We start from the raw sequence: 27,419 nt of genomic DNA, 5'->3' as shown, positions 1-27,419 counted from the left end.
ATACAGCGGCCATGTTGGAGCGAGAGGCTTCCGCCATCGGAAGCCGCCCGCATCGAACGTTGCAAGGTCGCTCAGACAAAGCGATAGATTGTCACACAACTTCTATGTATTGACGTTGAGAGAGAATTGTGAGCACTTTTGTTAACTTGAAAGGTATGTTGGTTTGACCTATTTGAATGTTTGATTTGGATTTATACTGTTTTTGTTGTCTGTGATTGGGTTCTTTGATCTCATAAAAGATCTCGGTTTGAATTAAACTTTGAGTGCAACTTAAGGATCCTTGCTAAGGCCCGAATATTTATCGGTTTTTTTAGTAAAATATAATTTAATGTTAAAATTAGGTACATAGCTTTATAAGTCTCTAGTAAATGTTTTCAAAAACATTTGCCTCCATATCCACAAAACCTTAAAAACGTGACACTGTTTAGGAAGCCGAAATCCAAACAAGAAATAGTAAATAAAAACTCAAGGAAAGAAAATAAACAGTTGAAGTGTTAACTAAATACACCCAAAGTAAGTCAGTGAACTGTAGAAAAACATGGGTGTCATGAACTTCGCATAACGGCCAGTAATATTGTTGTACCATTTTATTTTACGACTACGAGGTCTGCAACCCAACAATAGCCACGTTTCATTGCGTTCGCTCCGATGAAAAATGGCTGTAAAAGTGAATGAGCCAGCAATAACATAGGGTCAAAGGACCAAATCAATGAACTGAAATATTGCTCTGATTGAGCTCCCCTGATACGGAAAATTCGAAAACCTTTAACCGCTTTTCCAGTATTCCTAGCTTTAATAAAGTATTCAGTTCCCAAGCCCTATTAAATATTAAAACGAAATACTGAAAAGCTTTTGTTCTGGCCATCAGAAAAGATTTATTTCACAAATGATCGCTCGTTCCCGAGAATTTGAGATGAAACGTAATTAAAGGTGACTAATTGCTTTGATGCTTCAACAGCATTTAGGGCGAATTTTACGTCATTTCCTTGAGAGAAAATTGTGCCATTAAATTTTTTCTGGCATGAAGTTGGACTTTGTTGAAGGTTGATTAGACTTTGGGCTAATGGAATTTGTTAGGTTATACAAGGTGTTACATAAGTATGTTTAAATGAATGCTATATAGTTTGTAATAATGTTATTATGACTCAATGTGTTTCGGATACATATCCGATATCAATGTTTCTCAATTCCGAGTGTGTACCATTGGTGTTTTTTTATTTGCTGGCAATTTGTAATGATTCAAGTTTAAAATATTAGTATATAGTACTTTATATACAAGATCATTTTACCTCCTCTCAGCTTTCAGTTTTTTTTGTTTCACTGTATGTTTTATTTCAAGAACATTTTTTTTCTTGCAATTTATTAATACAAATAAGACGAACATATTGTTTCACGATACACAACTTGAGACCTTGATCAATATTCAACCTAAATGTTCATTTCAGCATAAATTCTAGCCAAGAACAGGGTTGCGTGCAGCTGCGTGCTTAACATAATATGCTGTGCCGTAAGCGATATGTATGTAGGTAACCATGTTAGGATTGAAAAAATAGGATATTCGTGGGTTAATTTGCCGTTCTATATTAGGAGTCAGTAGTTTGTATAAGTACAGAGATAGTCTTTATGTAAATCACAATCAACGTAAGTAGCCCTTAATGATCCTATCTCTTAGAATATTACAGAGAAGAATTTGTTTCTTTGCATTGAATGCGCTCCTGGCTATATTTTACCCGAGCACAGGAAGGAGTTTTCCTGGAACCCGTCAAAACAGCTGGTTTGAATCAAAATAAAATCTTAAGAAACGATACAGTGAAAAACCTGCAGAATCAACAAAAGATACCGAATAAAGAACGCTAAAAAATAAACCTTTACTTCAAAAACCCCTCAACACTCAAGTATGACAAAGTTCCACATCCACATCCACTTTGCCAACTGAAACCACATCACCGCAGATGAGGGTACAATATATGTATAGTTGTATATGTATATGTATGTATGTATAGTTAGCAATTTTAACGAGCGCAGCCGCAGCCGCAGCCACGCTCCGGACATAACTCGTAGAAAACGGTAACTTAATAAAACTTTATGTGACATTATGGTTTTATTTGCGTACGTGTGCCGAACACGTACTCTATAAAATAATGAGCCATCAAATCTGTGGTGGTGTTCTTTTATTTCTGTTGAAAGACGATGAAATAGGAAATACTTTATTTAGTGAGGTTGTTAGACAAAGAATAAGTTTTCAGCAGGACAATATTTGTTTTAATAAACTTAAATAGTCATCGATATAAAGTAAATAAAACGAAACTAACACAAAAAAATAAGCTATAATGATTCGTAACAACTAATTCCTTTCTCGAATTTAATCAGAACCAAAAATCTAATTTCAAATATTGATTCCAATCAAATCCTAACAGAAGTAAATGTAATGAAACCACGCGAATCATTTGAAGGGAGGAAGCAGAATTGCGGTGAATTTACGAGACCATCGAGAGGCCCATGGACAAGGTTTATTGACCATTTGAGGGTTTATAGGCCATTCAAACGCATGGGAACGGAACCCGGCCCGTAGGTGCGGAACGATTTCCAGATTTTGAACACCTGGCCCCGAATTCAGCAAGGGTTGGAAATGAGTCAAGCTCACGAGGGCATTTTGTTGCAGAAATGGAGTGAGTCATGTTTTGGCATAATATCTGGAATTGTGTGGTTTCGTTCCTTCGAATTTTCTAATTAATCAAACTTGCGAATAATCATACTTCTATAGAAATTGGTAATGACGATATAGCAAAACCATAACTTAAAGCTATCTTTGATATAGCAGAAGTAGATGGGTGTGAAAGCTTTTACAATGTTCATGCTAATGCATATTAATGGTATCCAAGCTTTATGCTCAGTGACGCATGTGGTGACGTCATGTTTGGCCCTATACGAGCCGACGCCATCGCTAACACCCCATGTTGTGGAGACGTGACAATGAACTTGAAACTAACTGATAATGTGGGCGCACTGTATTTTCATACACGTCATGACAATCTTGTTGGTGTTAACGTCTGTTATTTATCAATGAATTTATCAGGAATGGCGTGTTATCAAATTAATAAAGATTCCTTGCTCATTGATGAAGTCAGTCTCGAATAACAACCGACTATTTCGAATAGCTCAGACTCTAAACACAAACATCGAAATACCAAAACACTCAATACACATCTCAGCAGTTTTTAAACCATTACCGAAAGGGAAACGTTAATATTTCATGTACGTTACGTTCTAGTTTAGCACTAACGAGGTTGGGCTCGTTAGGAGCACAGAAATGGGAGCTACCTCGACTGTGACGGCGTTCAGAGGCGCCGAGCTGTTAATAGACGTAATTGGTACCAAACTACAGTCCGTTCACACCTAGGATAAACATCAGGGTAGAAACTTGGAGGAATTAAGGACGGTGTGGAATATGTAGGCTAAAATAAGGAAGGAATTAGTACAGAAAATATCTCTTACGATGTTTTGCTTATGAGAAGAGAATCAAATGAAAGAAACGCAAAATAACATGGCTAACTTCAACATGGTTATCATTTTAGTAATAATGGGTATTACAATCGTATTATGGTCATCATCACTTTATTCGAGTCTCTCCACCATACTGAGTTCCATGATGTTGTTCCATCTCATGGACGTGGGCATTTGAAACAGCACAAACTGCGAATTTATATAAAAAAAATCTAACACTTGTTTTCCTCTAATTCATATTTTATTTACGAACAACAAACCACTGTGTTTGGAAGCCATGTTTTTTCTACAAAATCGCTTTGATTCTGGTAGAAAAAGGCTTTCATTACCAAATCTGAATGCCTTATTTGTTCTCATTGTTTAATGTAAAAGTAACAAAGGCAATGTTTATGTAAAGGCGCTGTTTAACTAACAATGAATGTTTGAATAAACTAAGTTTTCAGACTAACAAAATTGGCTTACACCGTGAGTAATTTATGAGGAGCGGAAAATTCTTTGCAGCAACGGGTCAAAGTAAAGTGACCTTTAGCATCTAAATTCCAAAGTCGTATATCCAATGAACAGAACATATTAAATTGTGTAAGGCCAGGGTAATAAATTTAAAAGTTGCTACAGTTCAAGTACGGAGCACTTCACATGAGCGCGAGGCTTTCCCTCGAGATGTTTCTATAGAGCCCTCGAAAATTACAATTATATTTTTAGAATAAATTCTGTTGAGAGGTTGTTACTTATTCAGAGATGAAATGTTAGGAAAGCCGCAGTATGTTCACTTAAACATATATGTGGTTGGAAGAATTTAGGGTCGGTTTGACCCAAATATTTTGCGTTAGAATATTTTCGATGGACCCTTTTTGGAGACAATCTTGGACGTTATATCAACAAGGCTGGGCTGACTTCTCAACTAGAATATTTGTGGTTGTTGTAGCCTAGGTCAGCATTAACCAATTTTGAAGTGAGATTAGTAATATTAGCTGGTACTATTGACTTAACAGGCCTATTAGTAAACAGCTCCATTGATTTCTGCTGACATTCCTCCCTTATAAGGTTTCGTTCGCGACCTTCTAAGTCCAGTACCTCACCTCACGCACGCACCGTACTGCGCATTTTAAAACACCGAATTGTACCCAATACTCTATATATTTCTTTCTTAAGAATAAAATATATCGCTGAAAGAGTTCTATCAAATTAGATGGCATTGAATTTGATCGAAAATAAGAGCGTAATTTTATTTCACAGACGTAGACGGAGCGCAGAAAATTCATTTTAACGGCACATTATGTGTTAAAATTTAATGAAGCTCATTTATATTTTCAATGTACCTCTAATATTGCAATGTTATTACCAGCCATTTAACACTTAAATGGGTTTACCTTCACAATTAATTTTCAGAGATTACAACTTGTATTTGAAGAAAGTACTTTGTAATTACCTTTTGTGTCTATTGAAACTAAAATTTTAATAGACTCTATAACTATAATCCCAAGATTATTACTTCTAACAGAAGATATTTCTGTTCTCTTAAATGGTTATCAATTTTCATTAGGTATATTTCCTCAGCTCTTATTCTTCACTTTATAGGTAAGTAAGGGCGGGGTTTTACTGCAATGTAAAAGTCAATCTTCGTTATCAAGGGCTGCGTGGCCGGTGGCTAATTTAAAAGCCTTCCAAGGTGACTTGGCAAATAAAACCTCTGAAGGTTTCAAGTGTTGACTTTAAGATATTAAGGAGCTCAGTGGTTTTCTTTGAACTAATCTACTTGATTGATAACATAAGTGTATATGGTTAGATCTATGAACCTGGTTTTATTAACGAGATTAAATCTTAACCTCTGCCGGATAATGAGAATAGAAACCCATAAGTTTATTTACTATACCCTTGTCGACCACTTTCGCCTTGATCAATATCACAGTTTATCAATTCAACATGAAACCCTAATCATCATAAACCCAAAAGTGTGACGCTTACAATATTTGAATAATAACTTTGATATTTTGATTGCGTATCAACATATTTTGCCACAAAAAGCTCATTACGACCAGTTTATCAAAGCTTAACATGTTATATTGTCTACATAAATCGAGCGATATGGTACTCAACAAAGCCGATGTAATCAGGATCAATACATAAGTGTATTATTGATAACATGTGCTGGTTATGTATAAGATAGCGGTTGTATTGTGGGAATTGTAGAAGTAGGCCGAAGATAGACCCTTTGGGAACGCCTATGTACAAATCTAATTCCATAAACAACAATATTTTATATGGAAACCAGGACATGTTTATAATGCTTGCAATATTTATTACTAGTTTGTTTTAATTGCAAATGGTTGTTAAATGCCTAAAAGTTACTTTCAATAAGCACTTTTTCTACTGCTATCTTTCTCAAAAGCTTTCTTGTAGTTTAAATTCACAGATTATTTACCGTGTCAGTATGTGCTCCTGCTCTCAATACTATTTATATATTTTTTTCTATCAATATTTTATCCCTCCCTTTACAAAGGCGCTATGACTGCCATGTCAGAACAGAATTTGTGTCAAATATTGTTCAAAACTATTTTCTTTATTCTAGATTTGATGAACTCTCAGAATCTCATTCACTTTCCATTATTAATCATGACAATCTTACCTGTAGTATTCCCGGACATCTCAATGATGCATTTGCACTCCCGGGCGATCTCCCGGGAGTTGAAGGGGCGGACCCTGACTGCCACCTTTACCGACGACATGGCGGTTGTGGCTTCTTGTACGCTCGGCACAACCACTAGTGCATCGGTACGGGGCCGGATTTACAACTGGAACAAAGGACTAAGATTAGGACCACATTAAAAAATAATTAAATGGAAGTATTAGTTAGCGTTTTCTTTAAGGCTTCTATATTTACGGCGAAAAACCTAAACGAGTACAGAACAGCGTATATAAATCTGAATGAAAATGAAACGAGAGTTTGTGTAAAAATTGCAGTCCCTAAAACCATATGTATGAACTTTAAGTAAATTAAACACAAACTGTCTCAGATTATAAGAATTAATGTTTAAAGCCCAACTTTAGTTTAATGTGGGTGAGAATATTTTCAGGATTATCTTTCCAGTGTAGGTCACACGTCTATTGAACTTAGGGGCAATAGCGGTCAATAGAGAAGGTTGACTAAATAGATGATACCGAACGATGAACTTTGCAAGGAATCCAACACTAGTACCAACATAGTAAGAACGAACATGCTTTTCTCCTTCATTACGTTTATAATCGTATGGAGCAAAACCGAAAAGAAAATTCGTAGTACTTTCAAAGTTTATTTACATTAACATCGTTATCTTAATTATGAATTTGTATAATCTTATAACGCAGTCTGTAACCTACCGCGCCCTACGTAATGTCATCGACCCGTGTTGCTCAGACGTTCATCTGCTAAAGTATAGAATTCTACATTCAATTCTGTTATTGAACTAGCTTCTAAAGTTTTATATATTTTAACGTTATCAAAAGGCTTAACATTTGCACAAATGATTTCACTATTTTCGTTAAAGGCTCCAGCAAAACCATCAGTGAGATCGTGAGCTGGGCAAAGCATATCAATTTTTGACTTTTTATATTTATATTGTAGGTAACTATGCTTTATTAGTATCAAATAAGAAAATCATTAAACTTTATAGTGTAGATGCAATCGACGGCCTTATGACTGCGATTTCTTCGCCTTATTTTATCGAGCAATCTAGAACAAGGCAACTTAAACCGCATAGTGTTTCAAATTATTATTACTATACCGCCTCCATTACAGTAAATTAAACAAAGAATAAAGACGACTTGTGTTATTAATTTAGCATTTAGAAAACTTGAAATATACAGAGCGTAAAACGAAGAAAGCAATAAATTTCTTAACAGGCAAAGGCGCTAATGTTATCAAAAGGACCAAAACTAACAAGCATGAAACACAATTAATTCATGAAACCGAAAAACACCCTAAATGGTCCTTCGACGCGGTGGAGGAACATTCAAATAGAATATAAAAGACGACAATGGGGAAGAATATTCGTTTAAAGGAGGAATAAAGTCGAGGTATAATGACGTTGTCGCGTGGGAGGGTAGGAAAGCAAATGCTAACTCCTCCAGGCGATTTCACAAGCAATAACAATTATCCAACGTTCTGGAATTACTGGAAATGTTTCCGTGACGTCATTAAGACATTCCCTTCAATGGCGTTCCAAGTTTTCAGAACTGGTACTACGGGATTAAAGAAAATCGATTTGATCGCACTTTTTTAACCATTCAGATGCAGATATTGGATATGTGATAGAAAAGATTGTACCTAAGTACAATTTGATCGATTCGAAAGATTAAAACTACAGCACAGTTACGTTACAAGTCACAGATTTCGAAGTACAAAAAATAGCCAGACATTAAAAGGTTATTAAAACTCTTTAGATGCATGTTGGCTAAGAAGCTGATTTGACATTTTTAAGAGAAAATAAATAGATAGAATTTCGATAAAGGTGCTATGAAACCTCAATAAATGACAAAGGTTTTAAAACTTGCCCCATAAGTAGAAAACATGTACATTAACAACATTAACAATAAAACAGTATTGATTTACTCATCAACTACCATCAAGTTTACAAGTTAACAGTAACTCTTTCTTCGATCGACATTTAACGACACAGCTATCGATTTTCCAACGTACAAAACATCATTATATTTTGAAGATGTTTCTTACAAATGGCTGTATTACGGTTTATTTTTTTCGTGGCCGACATTCCTAACTGATGCTCAATTATTGTACGTCACGGTACGCGCATGCGCCTTGGCTGTGGCGCGTGCGTTCTCAGCTGATCCGTTTTTTGCCCTACAATGGTATAAGTAGGGTACTAAGTTAGTATGACTAATGTCAAGTTTTTTTATTTACCTACATTATTTGGTAACCATTGCTTGACCATAAAAGGAAATCTGTTTGCATAAGAACTGTGCGTTCATTGTGCGTAATGCTCGTTATGCATTGTTTAGTAATAGGAAAACATTTCAAATTGGTTTATTTTCTTTGATATTGTAATAATCAAAATATTTTTTTAATTACAGTCAAATAAACAATCACTTTTGTATGTAGATCAATATTTAAACAATCTCTACTTTATTATTGTGCAAACAATGTTGAATTTGAATTGAATTATCAAACCAATTTAGTAAATAAATAAAACCGTTACCTACTCTTTTGGTGTCTCCGATTATGTAATTATAAAATGCAGCACAAACAATAACGAAAAGAGCCAATTGTATTCACTTGCACAATGTAACGATTTCACTGTAATGTCCCGGCGGTACAGAAGGCACAGTAGTGTACGGACTCATGACGTTCATCACTAGATTCACAGTTGGTCCCGCGACCGACGTCTACAAAATGGTGAATGTTTTCCTGAAAACGATCCTCGCGTGCTGTAATTGGCCGCGGTCGAGTGCGCACCGAGCGTATCGAAAGCGTCGGCCACCACGGCCACTGCACTACCAACGCACTTACGTAACATCCACTGCAACCGACATCTTCCAGACCCTCAGCTAGCCTAGCATCGTACGCGAGATCGAAGGGGCGGCCATGAAAAAACGTGTCGCAGAGATGACTCACCGCGCGCACTAGCGCCACCTACAACCCTCCGAGATCGCAGATCGGTATCCGGGAAAAGCACATCGGAAGCCTTTAACCTTGGGCACTGCACTCGGCGCGATCAGATGAGGCGTGAACGGATCCGCTACGGACTTACCCGAATCCCCGTGCGGTTGCGACCGATGGCGACGATCCGAATCGCGATTTCACAAGGTTTGTTTTCCCAAGAGCTGGTTGCTCGGTCAGGTAGCAGCGCCGGCCGACATGGCGCGTCGCGTGCGGTTCCGCGGTGCGACTGCGGCCCGCCGGCCGCCTCGCCGGAGACCCCGCGGCGGAGCATGCGCACCACGCGCCCCCGCGCCTTCGATCTAACGCCGCGCTGCGCGCCCGGCTGACGCGCACCCGACACCGCAAATAACACAAACCTCACTAACCTGACTATTCCAACTGCCCGATACCTGACCAAGCGTATTTCAATTCACACTAATTGCTACTTAAAATATTCATCCCGAACATGTAATTTTTCCTTCGAGGGGAACGTCTCCGCTGAAAAGAACCCTTTTGCGACGCAATCGTATTAGTTAAGGTTCGTCGCAGTCTCCGCCTCCCCTACACTCCCACATATGGAGCTATTTGCTCAAAAGCTTAGGGCGTGATGAATTATGGCAACGTCGTCTAAATAAACATTTTATATTGACAAAGTACATTAAGGGTTAGCAGGGTATAATTGAAAATGCAAACAAGAGGAAAGGGCCGACCAAATCTGGAATGGAAGTCGCTGAGATAATTCTCGGCACGTACGCTTTGATTCCAGAACTCTTGATCAAGTTGATCGGTGATCTGTCTTGAATTTTGATATCAGCAATTAAAATGGAACCGTAATGTACGCAAAGAATATGACTTCTAACCAACCTTGGTAAATAGGTCGGAAAGAATTATCTGCTCTACGACCCACGTATAATTAAAATTCAAAGGCTCATGCTAATTCGCCCCTAAAGAACCAAAAGCAATATAAGTCAAAAAGATTTAAGGTTCTGACCAAAGAATAAAGAATCACAAATTCACAACCAAACAAAAATAAGGGCCCTAAGAAAAGGTTTCACTGACGCCAGTAGACACCATAAATCATTGCGTTGGCGAGCCTTGGGTCAAAGGACCAGACAAACTACGCACTTACACCGCGGAGCTGAACGCGGTGACGCAATTAACTGTATCGATTGAAACTAGCACCGATATCTGGACCCGTGTAATCCACTGCTGACAAGACAACACAATTGCTGAGATTACTTCTAATTAAGATGCCTAGTATAAACTGATTTAATAGCGTAACTATGTATGCATGCCTGCGTTCTAGAAAGGTGACGCCTCTTTGCTTCGGGCGCCGAGTTAATGCATGTTCGTACATTCTCGAAGCCCGGTATCGTTTAGTTAGAATGTTGTTGCATTAAGCTGAAAAACGACTAACGTTTTTAAGTAGCAAAATCACTGTTTTTTTTTTTTCTGTAAAACATGAAGATTTTCTAGCCACTACAATTAATAAATAGCAATGGCGACTGTTACCGCTTTCATATTAGGCAGAATGTGTTTCGGCCACGCATTACAACGTAGCGCAGTCATAAAAGTTGTTTATGAAAGGACCCCAAACGCAACGGGTCACCTTCTTTCGAGGACCTTTTTTATATGTTTCATGTTATTGGTTTTATGCAATATCATATTTGTAGATTACTTAATTTGGACACAAAATAAACTTTGTTCTAGGCGATAAAGGTCCAGACCAATCTAGATTGTTCTAACAGGATAATGTAAACATATTCCAGCGTATAAGAAACTTTATAGACGCCATATATTTTTTGAGTGTCATGTCCAATTTGCGTTTCAAAGAAAGAAAAATCTTTTGCTAGTTTTTTCTTATTTTCTGTGGGATTTAAATAAAATAAAATCTCCAAACACTTACACCCAAATTCAAAGCGACCTTGAAAATTCGGTACCCTTTCAAACAAATTCGAAATGCGTGGATTCAACGGCGCGTGAGTATTTTACGAGTACATCAAACAGTCCTTCGAATTCCCAGGCAGTCGGGTTTTCAATGTCAACGCACAGAGGGAAAGAATTCCTCTTCATGTCGACATAATGGACCAAAGGGTTAGTTAGCCTCTCATACAAAGAACATCAAGGCTCTTCATTACAACCATGACATTTAACCAGATTTCCCAATTTATTTTCTTTGTGCGAAATAAGAAGCTGTATTTATCCTTCTATAAGATCTTCGCTTCGTTATAAATCTTATTATGTTTGACACAATACATGGATTTTATTTTTGCTTTACAGCTTTTATCTCTATAATAGATGTGATTTTTGGCAAGGTCTGGGTTTAATTATTACATGGAATAGGTTTTAGCTGCTAAGACTGTAATAAATATGCTTTTTAGGCACCAATTTTTAAGATCTGAGTATCATAGTTGGGTAGAAAATGTTTTTGGAAGACAGTAAATCGCCTTAATGAAGGTAATAAAGACAGTGAAGCTAGATTAGACGTGAAATAAGAAAACAATGCGCTAGAACAAACAAAAGATGTGGGGGTCGTGAATGGGGTTAACGGGTGCCTTCAATCTTAATCTGACGTGGGCTAAAGCTGTTGTTTCACGCGAGAACCACTCGCTGAAAAATATTAACAGTCAATATTACCCGTGGATATAGAAATAACATAATTACAAAGCAAATAACAACTGTCTCTTTACCGCAAAAAATCTGTTACGACAAAAACTACTTCAGACCGAATAAATATAACTATTATGACCGAACCTTAGATAGTATAAAAAAGGGTTCTAAACACACAGTCATCGAGCCTTATTTCAAGTGCTTTATGAATGATAAATTAGCACTGTGGCAAGGTAAAGTAAACGTAAATATTCATTACACTTAATAAATGGCTCTCCAACCTCTAAACGATGATTAAGTTCTTAATTCAGAAATTAGTTTCGAGATTTATTTACTTTCTGGAGTCTGCGGTCTAGTATCTATGTACCCAAGTTGTAGGTATTTCTAAGATTGTGATGAAAGTGAAAGCACAAGTTTATTTGACCCTTTGTATACTTTGGCAGACAGTTTTATTTAGATTAAGTATAAAATATGGAAATTCAGCGCATAAAATGTGCAGATAACCAGATTTACATCATTCTGTTATTCAGTTACAGAAATAGAAAGAAATAAAACATAGGATTAAAAATAACTTATGCTAAAACCTAACCCACGCTAACGACATAAATAAACACTACTTAGCGTCAAAATTTGCACGTTAACTTGTCAGCTTTTCCATAGCTTGACCTGAAAAAATCTTGAAGCGTTTTTCCGTAAACGCGAAATTAAAACCAGATGAACTACCACGCGTTTGTTTTGAGAAAGGCGTAGGCGAGGTCTGCCTAGGAACTGTGTAATAACGATACGCCTACAGATCAAGTATCTAGAAATATTTCTTCTATAGCAAAGTTATCCTTAACAAAATACAGACACGGTGTTACACGTCCCTTCATTAGGTACCAAAAATATAAAGTTTGTTCTTTACAAAGAAAAGGATATCAAACAAAACATCTTCAACCTTTACTTTTAACAAAACATTGTTCACAAAGGAAGAAAACAACAAACGCAAACAACAATTTCAGAACAAAATATTTGTTATGTTCAGCGGAACACGGGACACGCATCCAACAATCCCATTGCTCAACTACTGCACATTTATACATTACAATTTACTAGATCAGATTTCCGACGTCTGATTGCGTCGTTGCACCACCCTGAGGGGTTCCGTAACAAATATTGGTATGAAATTGAAGTACTTGCAGACGCAACGCCCTCCCTCGCAATTCTCAATGGGATTCAAGCCCATGAAAGCGGAATACCTCCATGTTTCCCTGAAATAGAAACGTAAAACGTTCTCAACCGATCGAGAGGTTTGGTAATCCAAATATTTGATGACGCAAAACGGTTCACGGCGGCCATGTTTAAACGGGAGGAGACAGAACAGTAAAACTTCAAAGTTCAAAAAGTCTAAAAGCTAAATCCTGTATTTTTTAGAAATAATGAATAAAAGACGTCTGCCTTTTTAACATTAGGCCTTGTGTACAAAATTTAATCTAAAAACAATAAAACAAAAACACAATTAAATTGTGAAGTCACGCCTTCGCATGTTGGAAGTCCATTACTAAGGCAAAGCAATTAAAACAACGTCCAACGTAATAGTCGTGTAAATTCATCTGAAACTTTTTCATGTTAAGAACTTTGTTGCGGATTTAGTGTATTGAAAACTTGGATTAAGCAATATTTCTATAGAGAATAGTAATTAAACAGTAGAAGTAACAATAAATGCGAACGATGTTTCTGATAATTTTATTGTATCTAATACATATTTTGAAGCTTAGCCTTATCCCGTTTATGGGTCAAAGGCATATTATTGTCACGGTCCCTGAGATTATTATTATTAGAAAGCGCTTTTAATCCAAAACAACAACTAACAAAATACACACAACACAAACAATGACAATTATATTCTTGTTTTTCCTGTTAGGTGCTAAAAGGTTCACGTACTTTTGAATACAAAGAGCTTAATGAAATGTCAGTTTTCTAGCTGGGAGCGTATATCTAGACTGGCGGGGCTGGAGTGACATAACCTACTGCCTCGGGCATCGCCCACGTTCACAATATATTATTAACGTGACGTTCTTCAAGATATTTTTCTTCGCTGCTCCGTCGAAGAAAAGTTTAATTCTTAAATGTTTTTCTGTTGTCAACATTTTATTTTTTTAAACTGTCTTAACCTAAGAAAAGTATCGTTTCAATTTCATAAATTACGATTGGTTTGTTTACAAAATCAGAGCAATTTAAAGTCTGGTCTTTCGAGACGGTTGGCGCACAAGTTCGCTAATAGTAAATCTAATCAGACAATAGTTGCAGTTGCTTGAAAAGTTTCCGTCTACAGAGAATTGAGGTGTTCTCTCAGTTTGTTGCCCTAAACTTCACGTTGTTTGTGCGGTATTTGCAACTTTGCAGTTTGCCTCATGCTGCGTACAATCCCCGTAAGACGTCACATCGTTAAAACAGCTTTAGTCTGTGGAGAAGATGGTGCAATTTTATGTTTATGGCCTAGAAGTCTCCCATGTTTCATGTTAAAATCTGCGCGAGAGGACTTCGACATAAATATGCACAGGAGTACTACTAATACATTATGTGTCTCCCCATACATCGTCATGTATTTACACTGTAAGAAATTAAGAAAGAATATAATAAAATTGCAAGGATCAATACATTTTCTTCAAGACAAATAGCAAGACAACCTTAGAACGTCTTTAGAGAGCACGACTGAAACAAAATTGAGATATCTAAACATATCCATAGCAACCAGTAGCAATGTCAGCTGAATTTGCAAATAAGGTTTTAATTAGATACAAACGTTTCCACCGCTTCAATTAAGAACTAATTTAGTTGTTCCTTTGTCTTTGCCGGTGGGATTAAGTTTATACAGCAAAGGATCTTAGTAATTGTTGGAGAAAACGTTTATAAACGTGACGCTGGTACTACAAGCCTTATAGTCTTACAACAGCATTAAGCACCTACATTAATTAGTCGTTATTGTAGTCTTGGTCTTTCAGAACATACTAGTGTGTGTACCTTGTTTATTATTAAAGCAGTAATTTCATCGCGTAGAGTACAGGCTACAGACATGTTAGCGCACAAAGGAAATTGTGCGCAAAATTTAATCGCGGAGGCTACGTTAATGTTCAGGACTTTATTAAAATACAAGACAACGTGTTGTATGAAACACTTTGCACTCCATTTAATTACTTGTTTACATACAATTTATTAGGCTGTGCTTGGTGCTGTGAAATATCAAGTATACATGGGTTTATACATGACTTTTAGTCCTAAGTCTCGGGAGCATTTATACGTATAAATTCTTATACAGTATGTGGTAATAAATAAATACGATATTTTGTACACATGTACCTAATAAGCAGACATATTTTTAGGCTCTTTACTGAGATGTCTTGTCGGGCAGACGTCTCAAGCCCACCTCATGAATATTTTAATATTTAGCGGTGCCGATAGTCTTGTCAAAGGGTGTCGGGTCGGCTTGTTTGTCCCACATGAGGAGTGTCAAAGGAGATGTGATGGATGACGTCAGCACGCTGATTGATCTTGGATTACTGCGTAAGATTGTGGGACGATACTTCGCGATTTTTTGCTGCGTAAGAATATGCTCGTTTTGTACTCTGAAGATCGGATTACAAGGGAGTGTTTACTGAAAACGACTTAAATAAATGCTGTATACCTTTTCTTGTATACCTGCCGTATATTTGAAATATTATGGCGCAAAATAGTCCAAAACTTAAAATAGCATTAACAATAAAACATCTAAATAGCTGCTGTCACAACAAGCCCCTAAATAGGACACGAACATAACGAATTACCCAAACAGTTCTAAAATGCAAATAAGTCGGTTAACCCTTTCACCCTTAATGTCAACAAAATAAACGCTAATTTACTGTAAAAGCGTTTTTTTACTAAAATTGTGAATGTTATCGGTCTGATCTTAACGAGCGATTCTATTAGATCCGGGTTCGCACAGTTTACGCTGAATCACGGTTTAACGATAAAAAACTAACAAAGCAAGTTAAATGTGTCAAAACGTGGTGACTTTATAAATATCTAAATTAGAACAAATACTTTGTGCTCCAGTGAAAACTAAAGTATTTAGTATTGTAAAAAATAGGTTTAAATTTGGGTATGCATGAAAGACGTAAACACAAATATACTATAAAGTGCAATGATCACAATTTCGTATCATCTACTGTAAGAAATGAGAATTTTCAGCATAAACATTTTTAAAAGAGAAACGAGAATTTTCAAATCAAAATTCACTGAAATTGATGTTACGTTTGCATTAGTACGTTCGTGCTCGGCTCACTGATGAGGAGTACTTAACGATGTTTCTGTTTGAAGAGCAAATTCAAATTCAAAAATTTTATTTCATTTACCTTTACATTTTCACCCATTTTTAAGTCTCAGTTGAAAAACAATACTACGGCTTCCCATTCCTAAAATATCTTCAATTTTAGTTAGGTACGTACTTCTTCGTTTATCCGATTTCCTTGTCTTGGAATTCGTATTGGAGTTCAACGACCCTCGTCGCCTGTCAAACAAGCGAATTCCCAAAGAAATAAACTTGACAGGAATATAATCGGGAGGGATTACCCAAGTTTCTTCACAGTTCACCCATTACATTAGTGACGAGGGGGCATGGGGGCAACAATTTGATGATTCGAATGTATGTGCATGTTAAGAATGTTTCTTTAAGCAATACAACATATAGAGCAGTAGTAATTTTAAGAATGACAATGACTTTATGATGAAAGGCGTTAACAAACTTTTTTAGCACAAATACAAGACACTTAAATTTTTCTTACAGTAATTACTTGCATATGTTCAAAGAATATTTGGATATTTTAAAAAGCTTTTCCAAAAATAAAATTCACAACGCTATAACTAAATTAAAACATTTTATCTGGTCATCACACCACTTCGTATAAAACGATCAATAAAACTCGCAGCAAAGCGATCCATTGACAATTGCAGTGTTCGCTATAAAAAGATACTTGAACTGCGTACATTCAGTTTCCTTGTGTCGTAGGTGTCAATCCCCCTCGGTTCGGGGACCACGGGGGCATTGCCCATATGCCCCACAGACGTTAACGATCCCTCTTCGAAGACGATTAGTTTATATTAGCTTTCCGAACATCCATTAATGGGGACTTAGAACGCTATTAACAGACGTTCGACTAAATTATTTGAAATCCACAATTAGATTTAAATAGGAAATTATAGGCTAGATCTTGTCTCTAAGCCAAATTCACGCATTAATTGAAATGTCGCTGACAATTCTTGGGTAAACAAAAGAAAACGTAATGGAAGGAAAACATTTACTCGGCATTAACGTTGACACGTTATGTCTCATACGAGAACAATATTAACTGAAAGTATTTGTTTATACATTCAAACAAAAAATAAATGCAATTTCAAACATAAAACTGGAAACTCCTGGGATTTTTTTCAGTATGGCAACGTTAAGAGTTGAGATAGCTATCATATATGTATTTACGTTAATTCCATGTAGAGTAGAATTTATTTAGCGTAGACAGAGATAAGTAAACAGTATGTAATTGGGTTATATAAGATTGTTCTGTACGTGTGTGTGTTTGTCTGTGTGTGGGACAAAGGTCACAGCATCGTACAATCGATATTACCAACATTACACCGCAAAGATGGGACGGGATGAAATCATTTCCCCACAAGATAGCCTCAAGGATCCGATATCACAGTTTTGTTCAAACACGACCTCAGAAATTGGTGAATTAGAAATCTCTACCGGGAAACTCGACCTTTCGAGGATGTAGCTTTGTGTAGACAGTCAAATCAATATTCAGTATTCTACGTCGTTATATATTGAACAAGCTTACGGTTGATACATATTTACAGAATATAAATACAAAAGTAAAGACAATTGACGTTATAGAAAGCACAAACAAAATTGTGTATACTGTTTGAAAGAGTTTAAATGAGGTGGGCGGCATGCGTAGACCTGCTACGCACACGCGTCGTAGCGCATCTACGCGTTTCGTAGTCATGTGCTACGCCGTCACGTCACTACAGGAGCGGCGAGTTGCGTCATCAGTATTTGTACTGACAATATTTTCACTACTAAAGCTTTGAACTTGAACTAAATAAATGTTAAAATGGCCCTGTGAATACAAGACGTCTTGAGAGAACTATAGATCTCTCTCGAAAGCTCGATAGGATATTCAGCCTAGGCTATTTCCAAGACCGTTAAAACTTTGTAATTGGCACGTTCGCAGAATGATAATATAAGACCGAGTTTTGTGTCGGAAAGTTTTGCTACTATTATAATGGGACTTCTAAATTGTGTGTTATTCAATTAAATAAGTAATTAGGTTACATCGGCTAATTGAAATGTTTACTGCAGACACATTACGTAAGTTTTACAAAACAATGTTAAATGTTATTATCATTTTCTTTGTTACAATTATACTAAGGGCTCATCAAAACCGTTTGCAGACAACGATTATTCTAAAACTCAGAAACATAGGAGCCCTTTCAGCACAAAAATTCACTACTAACTTTACGTAACATAACACTATAAATAAGCGTATTGTATGCCTTCGCAGAACTTCGCGCAACAATTTGAGATAAGTGTTGACTCTGTGAAATGGCGCTAGTAAATAAAGTTTAAATTAAATTCTTGCAAAATAAATTATGTGCGTAAACAAATTTTCGATTGTGTGTACGTAACATGGAGGAAGGAAAGATAATGGAGGTGCCATAAGGGAGGTAGGTCAGGCGCTTTCTTCTAGGTCAAGCAACGTACGGTAGGCGTAATCTGTTACTAGAACTAACGAGATTTTCGGGTTCCGCGTCAAATCAAAACTAATCTGTCCAAGATTGGTCTTAATTGATTAGTGATTTTTTATTTATTTACAATTTTGAAAATAATGGGTGGGATCGTGTAAAGGCGGACCTAGCTACGTTCCTCGTCCCCCCAACACCCGCACTTTGGCCCACCACATTTTTATGAGATTTTGCTTTATGACATCTCCACTAGTCATTTTGTTCTCCATGTTTCGTAACAACAGACTGAAATAGCTATGTTACATGATATCGGCGTCCATTGACAAAAGACGTTAGTGAACTCTGACATTTCACAGATTTCCGTGGGGAGTGACAAAGGGGAGTGTCGACGGGGGACGCAAAGCCTGATTCATACAAAGCGACACGTTATACTTTTATAAAGACCTCAGGTTACGGGATCATTGTGTATGTTTTTTTTTAACCCGGATAGAAAGATCATTTTTATTTTGTAAATGTATTTTTGTGCCTGTTGAGCAAAGATACCTGAAGTTAAATATGTGGTTGTTAATAAGGCTGTGTTTATTTACTAACTCAATTCATATCCTTAGAAATTACCAGGATTTGCAAGGTTCTAAAAACTTTTCTCGTTTCATGGCAAATGGGTGCAGTGAACGATATACGAGTATATTTTTATCACTCAGTAACCTTTAGTTACTTCTCAGTGTTAAAAATAAACCAACAAATAAACTAGTAAACAAAAGTTACAACTTGTTTACCAAACCGAGATTTACAACTTTATTTTAAACTCTATGCTCCCCTAGCTGTAATGGTGCACTTTTTCGGAATAAAGTGTCTTTATCCATGCCTATTTAAGCCAATAATCATAATAATTGTAGTAGAGATCAATGATGGAAGATATAGTATACATTGGCTACATATGTATTTTATGGATATAAACCTACATGTTTTAGGCAAGCAGGTAAGTTTCACCAGGTATATAGAAACATAGAACCACTCTGATACGTTCGTTCGTTTATAGACAGGAAATTCGCTTGGTCTATTTTCAGTTCGTTTTGTAGAGAAAAGGTACAGCCTTCATCCATTTGAAACGCTACATGTTGTAGCCGGAAATCCGAATGAATACATGAAAAAAATAGTATTGAGAGCTACATACACATATATGTATAAAAACTTTAACATCTAAAATAAAATCTTTTTACATAAAATTGATGCCAGTATGTATTTAAACTGTTCGTATTTGAAAGATGAATGATTTGTTTGTGTTACGAAATGCAAGTATTCAGATCTTTGCAGCTTTTTATTTGTTTTCACTACGGAAAAACAGTCCAATTACGATAGAACATATCTTATACCTATGGATAACACAAGCCATACCCACGGTCCCATAAATATTATACACCATATATTTTCAAACAAAAGCGCACATAATCTAGTTTCCACACGTATGATTGACCTCATCAAGCCGGCTATTAAACCGGCTGCCTCAATCAATGGCAACAAAGGTCATCGTTCATTGCGTAACGTGAAAACGGAATCCATTTAAAAAGTTAATCTATTGGCAGAAGTGTGGGTGGACACGTGAACACTATACTAGTATATGTACTTACTTAAACAGCTATATACTTCTAGACATCTTCTGCTACTTAAAGAACACAACAATGTGTAGCTACTTACTTATATATATACAAATATATATAAGTAAGTATACAAAGGTAACTTCATACACCTAGATCAAAAGGATATTCCAGCCTATTTCCTACCACGAGTTGAAACCCTTCTTGAATTAAAAGGACCAAAAGTTCCCGATCTGAGTTTAAATCTTACCAATATTTCATTTGTTTTAAACAAACACAAAGACTTAAATACACACAATTAACTAAAGCATTTTCTAATACATATAAAATATAGTAGAGATTTTATAAAATAACATCAAAATCGATTTCACATCGCGCCTCATGCGTACACAAGGACCAACCGCCTAATCGATATATCGTACACAACTATTTATCGCATAGCGTGATTCTAATATTAATCTAAACTGTTGATACTACGACATTGTCTAGTATAAAGAATATTTAATCCTAATCAAAATCTGCCTTTAAGTGGATTAGGCCTCGGATTACTAGTTAGGCATAGTCTATATTAGTTATTGGTCTTTTAATAAATGTACCGACACGAACTATATTGGTCGTCTTGTTCTGAATTTTAAGTCCTTCTAATTTATCATGAAGAAGCAAAAGCGTGGGCCTAAAAGTCTAATGCACTCCATTAAACCAAAATACAGTTTAATTAATTACAATAAATATTTAATAAACTTTGTTATTACTCCATCAGTATATTTGCAGAGACAGGCAAGTAAATATTAGTGCCAAAGTTATATTGGACTAACTTTCGGAACCGTAGGCGTTATAGCGAATATTGTGTGGGCGTTCCTACTTTATAAGGGTAGTTTTTCTTAGAATAATAAACATAAATTATTAATCTTATCCATAATAACATAATTTGTTCAGAATCAATTTCTAGAATAGCGTGATACATCAAGTTAGACAAGAGTAGTTAGGCAAGTGACTAAAAATGTGGATGTACAGAAAGAACTGATGGATAGTTAGTTATCGTGAAAAATTATTTATGCGAAATGGGAGCGAATGATGGAATAGTGACTACACAAAAATGACTACAACAGTACATACTTCTAATAGACAGCCAAGCAACAAAGAAATGAAACAAAGTGTGTAAGTTTATTTCAAGTGCAATATGCCAATATTGATGGATCGTTTCGACGCCTACGCTTATTTCTCTTTGTAAAACGTGCGTGGGAAGATCTCCATTACACTTTTAATTCTCAGTTATACCAGAAGAAATGAGGTCGCCATTTCAGTCTATTTAGCCCCTGAGCAAAAATATAACCACTTCCTTTCTTACATTGAAATGATGATAGCAGTAGAAACTGAAAATAGAAAATATTTAAGAAAAAGAACACTGATAAATCACCAACGATTTACAATTATGATGATTAGCTTCATACAAGGGAAGAATGAGCCTTCTTTTAAGAGAATTAAATATTTAGTATGAATAGCAAGTCAGGGTAAGAGGCAGATTTTCCAGATTGGTCTTCTAAGGAATTTTCCTACATTACATTCTATGACAAAATATTTAAGAATGGGAGCAAACTCTTTAAGATAATAAAAGATCCAGGCCAAACGGATAAAGATTAAGAGTAATGCATTTGCCACATTACGCGACTTGAATTTGGGTCGCTATAAAACCCGGAGTAGGCTGTCATGTCGCCGTTGCCAATATTGCCAAATAACCACATAAACGCCATGCTGAATACCTTTGTAACTTGTTGTGTAATATAGCATTTATTGGTGTACAAAAAAATCTACATCGATAGCTAAAAAGCACTTTGAACGCAACACAGGGCGTAGGCATACCAAAAAGCATTTAGCATTTATCATTTTTAAATACCTACAGATCTTCTCATCATTGAGACGTTGTTTGATCAACTATAGTGGTTCTAATCATCACCAATATGACGTGATTTCGATATTGAAATACCAAATGAATGAAAGTCATTTAGGAAAGACCTAGTTCATGAATCTTAATGCGAAATCGAATCCGAAGTATACCTGCTCAGAATATTAAAACCGTCAAAAGCTAAGCTTGAAAAGAAAGGAATTTCTATTACTTACATACTTCACTTTCAATCTGTAAGATCCAGCATTTGTAATAGGTGCTGAAGGACCATCCCAGGTTACTTAAAAGAAATCTTCAACTATCATCCAAAGATGAATTTCAACTTTAAATTATAATGAGTAAGGTCTTAAATCATTCATCGTCGAATCGGTGAACCATGTTAGCATGGGATAAGTAAGTAGTGCCAGCGAAGTTGGCACGATTTCAACGGACTCTGACTAGTCAAATCTAAAGCCAGCCAAGGGCGTATCGGCCAAGTACAGCGTGGGTTTCAATTCTCACTTCCAGTTACAGATTTCAAACCCAGTATCACGAATAAAGATATTTTAAGATCTAGAATTCAGAGCACTGGAATAAAGCTGGAATTAAACGAAAAACTACCAACGGTAACTTCAGTTCAACCTAGACTACTCTTATGTAGAAGTTTGTGTTTTGCTTTTGTACTAAAGCGATATCTTGCCAAAACTTCCATTCGAAATACACAAGAATTTCGAAACTAACTCCACGCGGGGTATGTAGGGAGGTCCTTAAACTTGAAGGGCAGCTAATGTACAACATTCTGAACAAACCAATCGATCTTCCGTCGCACAGTCGCGTGTACTGCGATCCATCAAACTGGACCTACCGTCACATCATTCGATATACATCGTACACTATACAAGCCTTCCGGATAAAAGGGTTCGCGAAAATTCGAGGATTTTGTTTTTTATTTATATGGAAGTAGAAAAACCTTTTAATATACACTCGACTCGAAATTGAGGCACGAAATGAACTCAAACCTAGAAAGGCCCACTTGCCTAAAATTAGAGTTAAGTATTCCTAAAAAGGAAGTAATAACAACAAAATAAAGTAAAAAATCCCAATGAATTTACCTTAAATATGCCAAAAGACAAAATAAGACGAGCTTAATGCAATGAAATCTGCTTAAGTCCAGTGACACTGACGAAAAAATATGCAGCCACCTAAACTAATTACAGCACATAACGAAAATAAACGATAAGCTTTTATTTTGCAACAGGAAACAAACTCATACATCTTAATCTATCTAAAGAAAGGTTGGCAACAAAGGTCAGTTAATGACCTCTCGACAGGTTCAACTAAGAATAATATAAAGCGAGACTAATACTCCGTGACAGCTTGAGGGGAGGTGACGACTGACGGCTGAAGAGTATCAACACATTAAGACGACGGTACCTCTATTAACAAACACCCTAATTCCATAGCTCATGGTAATCCATGGGCATTCATAATTGTGTATGAACGATTAAGGCCAAAGCTAGAGCCTACAAGGACACCACTTGTCGTTATTATCAATGTTGTATAATTTGATGGTGTTATGCTCATCCTTCTGACATTGTCCTTAATTCAGGGTTGTTTGTTTATTAGAAGGCGATTTATTCGATTCTATTTTGTATACCTGATATTGCAGGAGTCGTTCTTATGCCTTCTTGTCTAAAATATATCCTCGGTCTTATGAAGTTAAGTGCGTAATGTATGTCCCGATTTGTATGTCAATTGGTTTATTACTTGGAAGTCGTCGGAGTATATAGGTATAGAAAGGGAATAGAATTATCGAAATGCTTTGAAAACGTATTTTCGTTCAGCCTACTTATTTATCTTTTTTGTCGCCAAACATGAATATTATAAAGGAGCGTACGTTTCCGTCAAAAATCTGCACGAATTTGGAAATAGTTTGTATTGGCACGAAGCGAGCCATTTTGGCTGGAAATCTGTTGGTATGCCTGCCATGTCTGACAGGAAACTGGTTCAAGGCGAGTCTAAATAGTGATACGAATCAGGTTTTTTACGGAAAAGCGGTGACAAATGACGATCATGGTGGTTCCATGTGGGTCCTGACCTTATCAAGTCATCGGTCTTAATCGCGCGGTAAGATCTTGACTTTGATTGATATATGCAGCGACTGCATATGCAGTTATAGAACGGGCAAAGGGATTAGTTAAAAAAACTAGTCAATACAAAGCTGAGGACATACATGTTTTTTATTAGTTCCCAAAGTAACTGAAAATCTCTTATATTTTACATAAGGAAACAATGCAGTCAGCTCGTTAGCTAAGCTTCAATAAGATTCTTCATTAAGGTTCCATCTATTTAACAAAGTTTAATTAGTGAAACAACTTCGAATTTCGACGGAATCTCATTAATTCTCCTGCAAGTTTGACTTAAGATAACCTTCAATAGCAAAAATACTGTTAATTTTAAGTCTTAGTCACTCGAACGTTTCATAAATGATACATACGAGAGAGTAAAACCCTGATGTGTTGCCAAGAATCATAGAAGGGGTTTTGAGAAAGACTTTTCTATTAGAGAAACTGCAACCACTTTAGTGAAAGACACTACAATCGATAACAGAACACCCACTCGAAACTTAGCACCAACAGCCGCTAAAGCAAAGTTTTAAAACGTTTAAACCCTATCAAAAGCCTGCAGTCGCTTCGTAAATCAATACCGGCTCATAAAAGTTGGTAATTCTGTGCTCGCTTCCTTGTTTAAACCATATTTATATGAAGCATAACATGAACGGAATTCCGAACGGGAATCAAAATCAATATTTTGCGAGATCGGAAATTATACGACGATGGAAGCAAAAGTTTATTATGAAACTCTTATCTAAAATTCGACGTACAGTTATTTGAAATAAGGAAGCTAGCACCGTGTGGTTAAAATGTACGTTCTAGAAAACCACCATCCCGGAATTCAGCACCATTAAAATTCTTCACAACAACCCTGTTGTTGCATTCCCAGAAATGTCTGAATACCTTGTAAACCCAACAACAAACATCGCAGAAGGGTTTAAATCACTTTAGGATGCTTTAACACCCGCAAACAGGAATAAAGGATTTGTAAATGGAAACTTCTCACACACTCGCTCAAGTAATAGGCAATAAGATAGCCTCCGGCCGCGATTACCCTTGTTACCCTAACCATTTTTACCCAATACGTATAGCGTTATCTGTCTATATAGTGATTTTATTTAATGTTTCCGTCGGCGAAAGGGTTTTTCAGGACAATATCTGCCCTCGAGCCTTCAAAGATCCCGAGCACCCTCCAGCCAGGCGTTATTATACGAGACATTACAATTCATGAGATAAAAACATCCATCTGCACTGTTTGTGAACATTTCGTAATACTGAATGCCTTTTTGTTGTTGGTGGAGTACATTTTAATGCATAATTTCCATGTACCTGGGAAACCGTTACAAATGTTGTTTAAAAATATTTTTGCCTTCAAATAGAGTCAAGTATTTATCTTTGTCTGCAATAGAACTAGGTAACCCTCGTTTATTTTCAAACAAAGACCCTTATTAAGCGAATACATGAAATTAACAATTACAACTTTCAACGATTAACCCAATTACAAAATAGTCGTAAAGCAATGTCCCCAATTGGCCGTGAAAATTCAAAACAAAGACGCATTTCAGAACCCACAATAGGGTAAGTATGAATAAAAGGAGCCGAGGAAATATCAGAATCGTTCACATCGATTGACGTGCGACGGGTCGGCGCCATTGGTCAGCGCTCGTGACGTCACAAGCCGTATCGACCCGACGCCCACGGGCGCGCATGCGTCAAGCTTCAGCGCTCGAACGCGATTGGTCGACGGATCCATCGTCGGATTGACGTACGTAATGAATTAAAAGAATTCAATTGAAATGAATTTCAGAACGCACATAATTTTTTAACTGACGTCGGCTCTGAGATTTAATTGGGTTTGTTCAACCGAGGGATATAACGTAGGTGTTTTAATTACAAACGAGGGGAATATTTTTAGCATTCCAAGTTCAACAGAAACATAAAGAAAGGAGAGCCACATTCGCTAGATAAAGTTAACAGTGTAAATGAAAACAAGAGAAATCAGATTTAAAAAGCAAGACCACATAGAGAAGCCAATAGCTTAATAGGTTCACTGACATAAATAGAAACGATTCTCATGCAAACGACACTGGTGATCGATTCTCTAAGCCTCAAGGGCAAGGCCTATAGTCGCAGACGGGGTGTCAGACACACTGGACACACGACACCTACGAGATAACTGATACGTGACATCTGCTAACGGCTTATTTCGCATACAATCTGAATGTATTCCTAAAGGTCGGCTATTGTTGAGGCCGCGTTTGATGGTTTTATAATTTGTATTTCCTTTCGGTCTTTTGAGCCGTGGGAGTTTAAAATTAACCTTTAACCTTTTCCAAATAATTGTAAGTAACTTAATAATTTGTATTTCGGAATCACACTTACGCAATCAGTATCAGACCAGGCACTCAAAGAGCCCGTGAGGATTATATACTCTCATGATTTCATTTTAAACGAATAGTAATTTCAAACGAAAGTTTATAAATAATTTTCAGGGTCATTGAGAGGATAAGTCCAACAGCAATATTATATTATGAGTCTGCAATATCCCTAATCTACGTGTATTGTTGGACTATTCACACCACATAAAGCCTGCTCCATAATCCGGACTTCATAGAACAAAAGGGTATTATTTACGAAGGTATTAATACCCCACAATGGGATATGTCCAGGCCTATATTCAACAGATCACCCTGATGGCTCTCGAATGTAAATTCGTCGCCCGCATTGATCCTCAGCTCAATACCTGATCTCCTGGAATTTTAATTACAGAATTATTTCCAGTGACGGCTGATGGTAATCTATTAACGTTTGCGGTTAGCTCCAAATTCCGATTGGCAATTTTCCGAAGGTTTTGTTTCAAGGGCTTTTGAGGTCTTTTGTAGCAATTGCCACAGAGTTTAATCATTAATTTGGAAAGATCACAAAGAATGTTAAGAGTTTACAATTTATATTGGATCTATCAAATAAAGTGCACGGTTGCCATTTTCGATTTCAAAACTAAAAGAATAAATCAAAAATGAAAGCAAAGAATAATGATCCTACAAGATTATCGTTAGAAAAACTACCTCGGCTACATTATCTCGACACCACATGTTAGGATGATAAATGAGCCTTTTCATTAAAGATACATAACATTATACCGTCTGCCATCTTTATTACGAAAGAATAATAAATAAAACCACTACAACGTTGCGTTCATTCATAATTTGTGTAGATAAAGCTAAATTTTGGAGCAGGTACATTAAATTAGCAAACTTCGACAGCTCACATGAAACCTATTTATACGTGTTTACAAACATTTTACATGGTGTGAATTTGTAGAA

The 27,419-nt window shown here is 36.4% G+C and overlaps 1 protein-coding gene across 12 annotated transcripts in view; it reads right to left on the bottom strand.

Moving 5' to 3' along the window:
• Window positions 1-27,419, bottom strand: part of Unc-104 (uncoordinated-104) — a 93,677-nt gene that overhangs the window by 39,417 nt on the left and 26,841 nt on the right. For 9 of the 12 annotated variants that reach the window (XM_064039043.1, XM_064039051.1, XM_064039053.1 and 6 more), the window contains exons 1-2: window positions 9,249-9,402; window positions 6,131-6,296 (exon numbers count right to left, since the gene is read on the bottom strand). In XM_064039043.1, the coding sequence (XP_063895113.1) occupies window positions 6,131-6,230 (100 nt within the window). In that variant the 5' untranslated portion in view covers window positions 6,231-6,296; window positions 9,249-9,402. Of the gene's footprint in view, window positions 1-6,130; window positions 6,297-8,700; window positions 8,874-9,248; window positions 9,403-27,419 lie in introns of those variants that run through there. The other 3 variants (XM_064039044.1, XM_064039045.1, XM_064039046.1) reach the window with 2 other exon arrangements.

The sequence above is a fragment of the Helicoverpa armigera genome, chromosome 18 (assembly GCF_030705265.1).
Source record: "Helicoverpa armigera isolate CAAS_96S chromosome 18, ASM3070526v1, whole genome shotgun sequence".
In the NCBI taxonomy this organism is placed as follows: domain Eukaryota; kingdom Metazoa; phylum Arthropoda; class Insecta; order Lepidoptera; family Noctuidae; genus Helicoverpa; species Helicoverpa armigera.
Note: the sequence above shows the minus strand (reverse complement) of the source record. Positions and strands in the feature narration are given on the sequence as shown.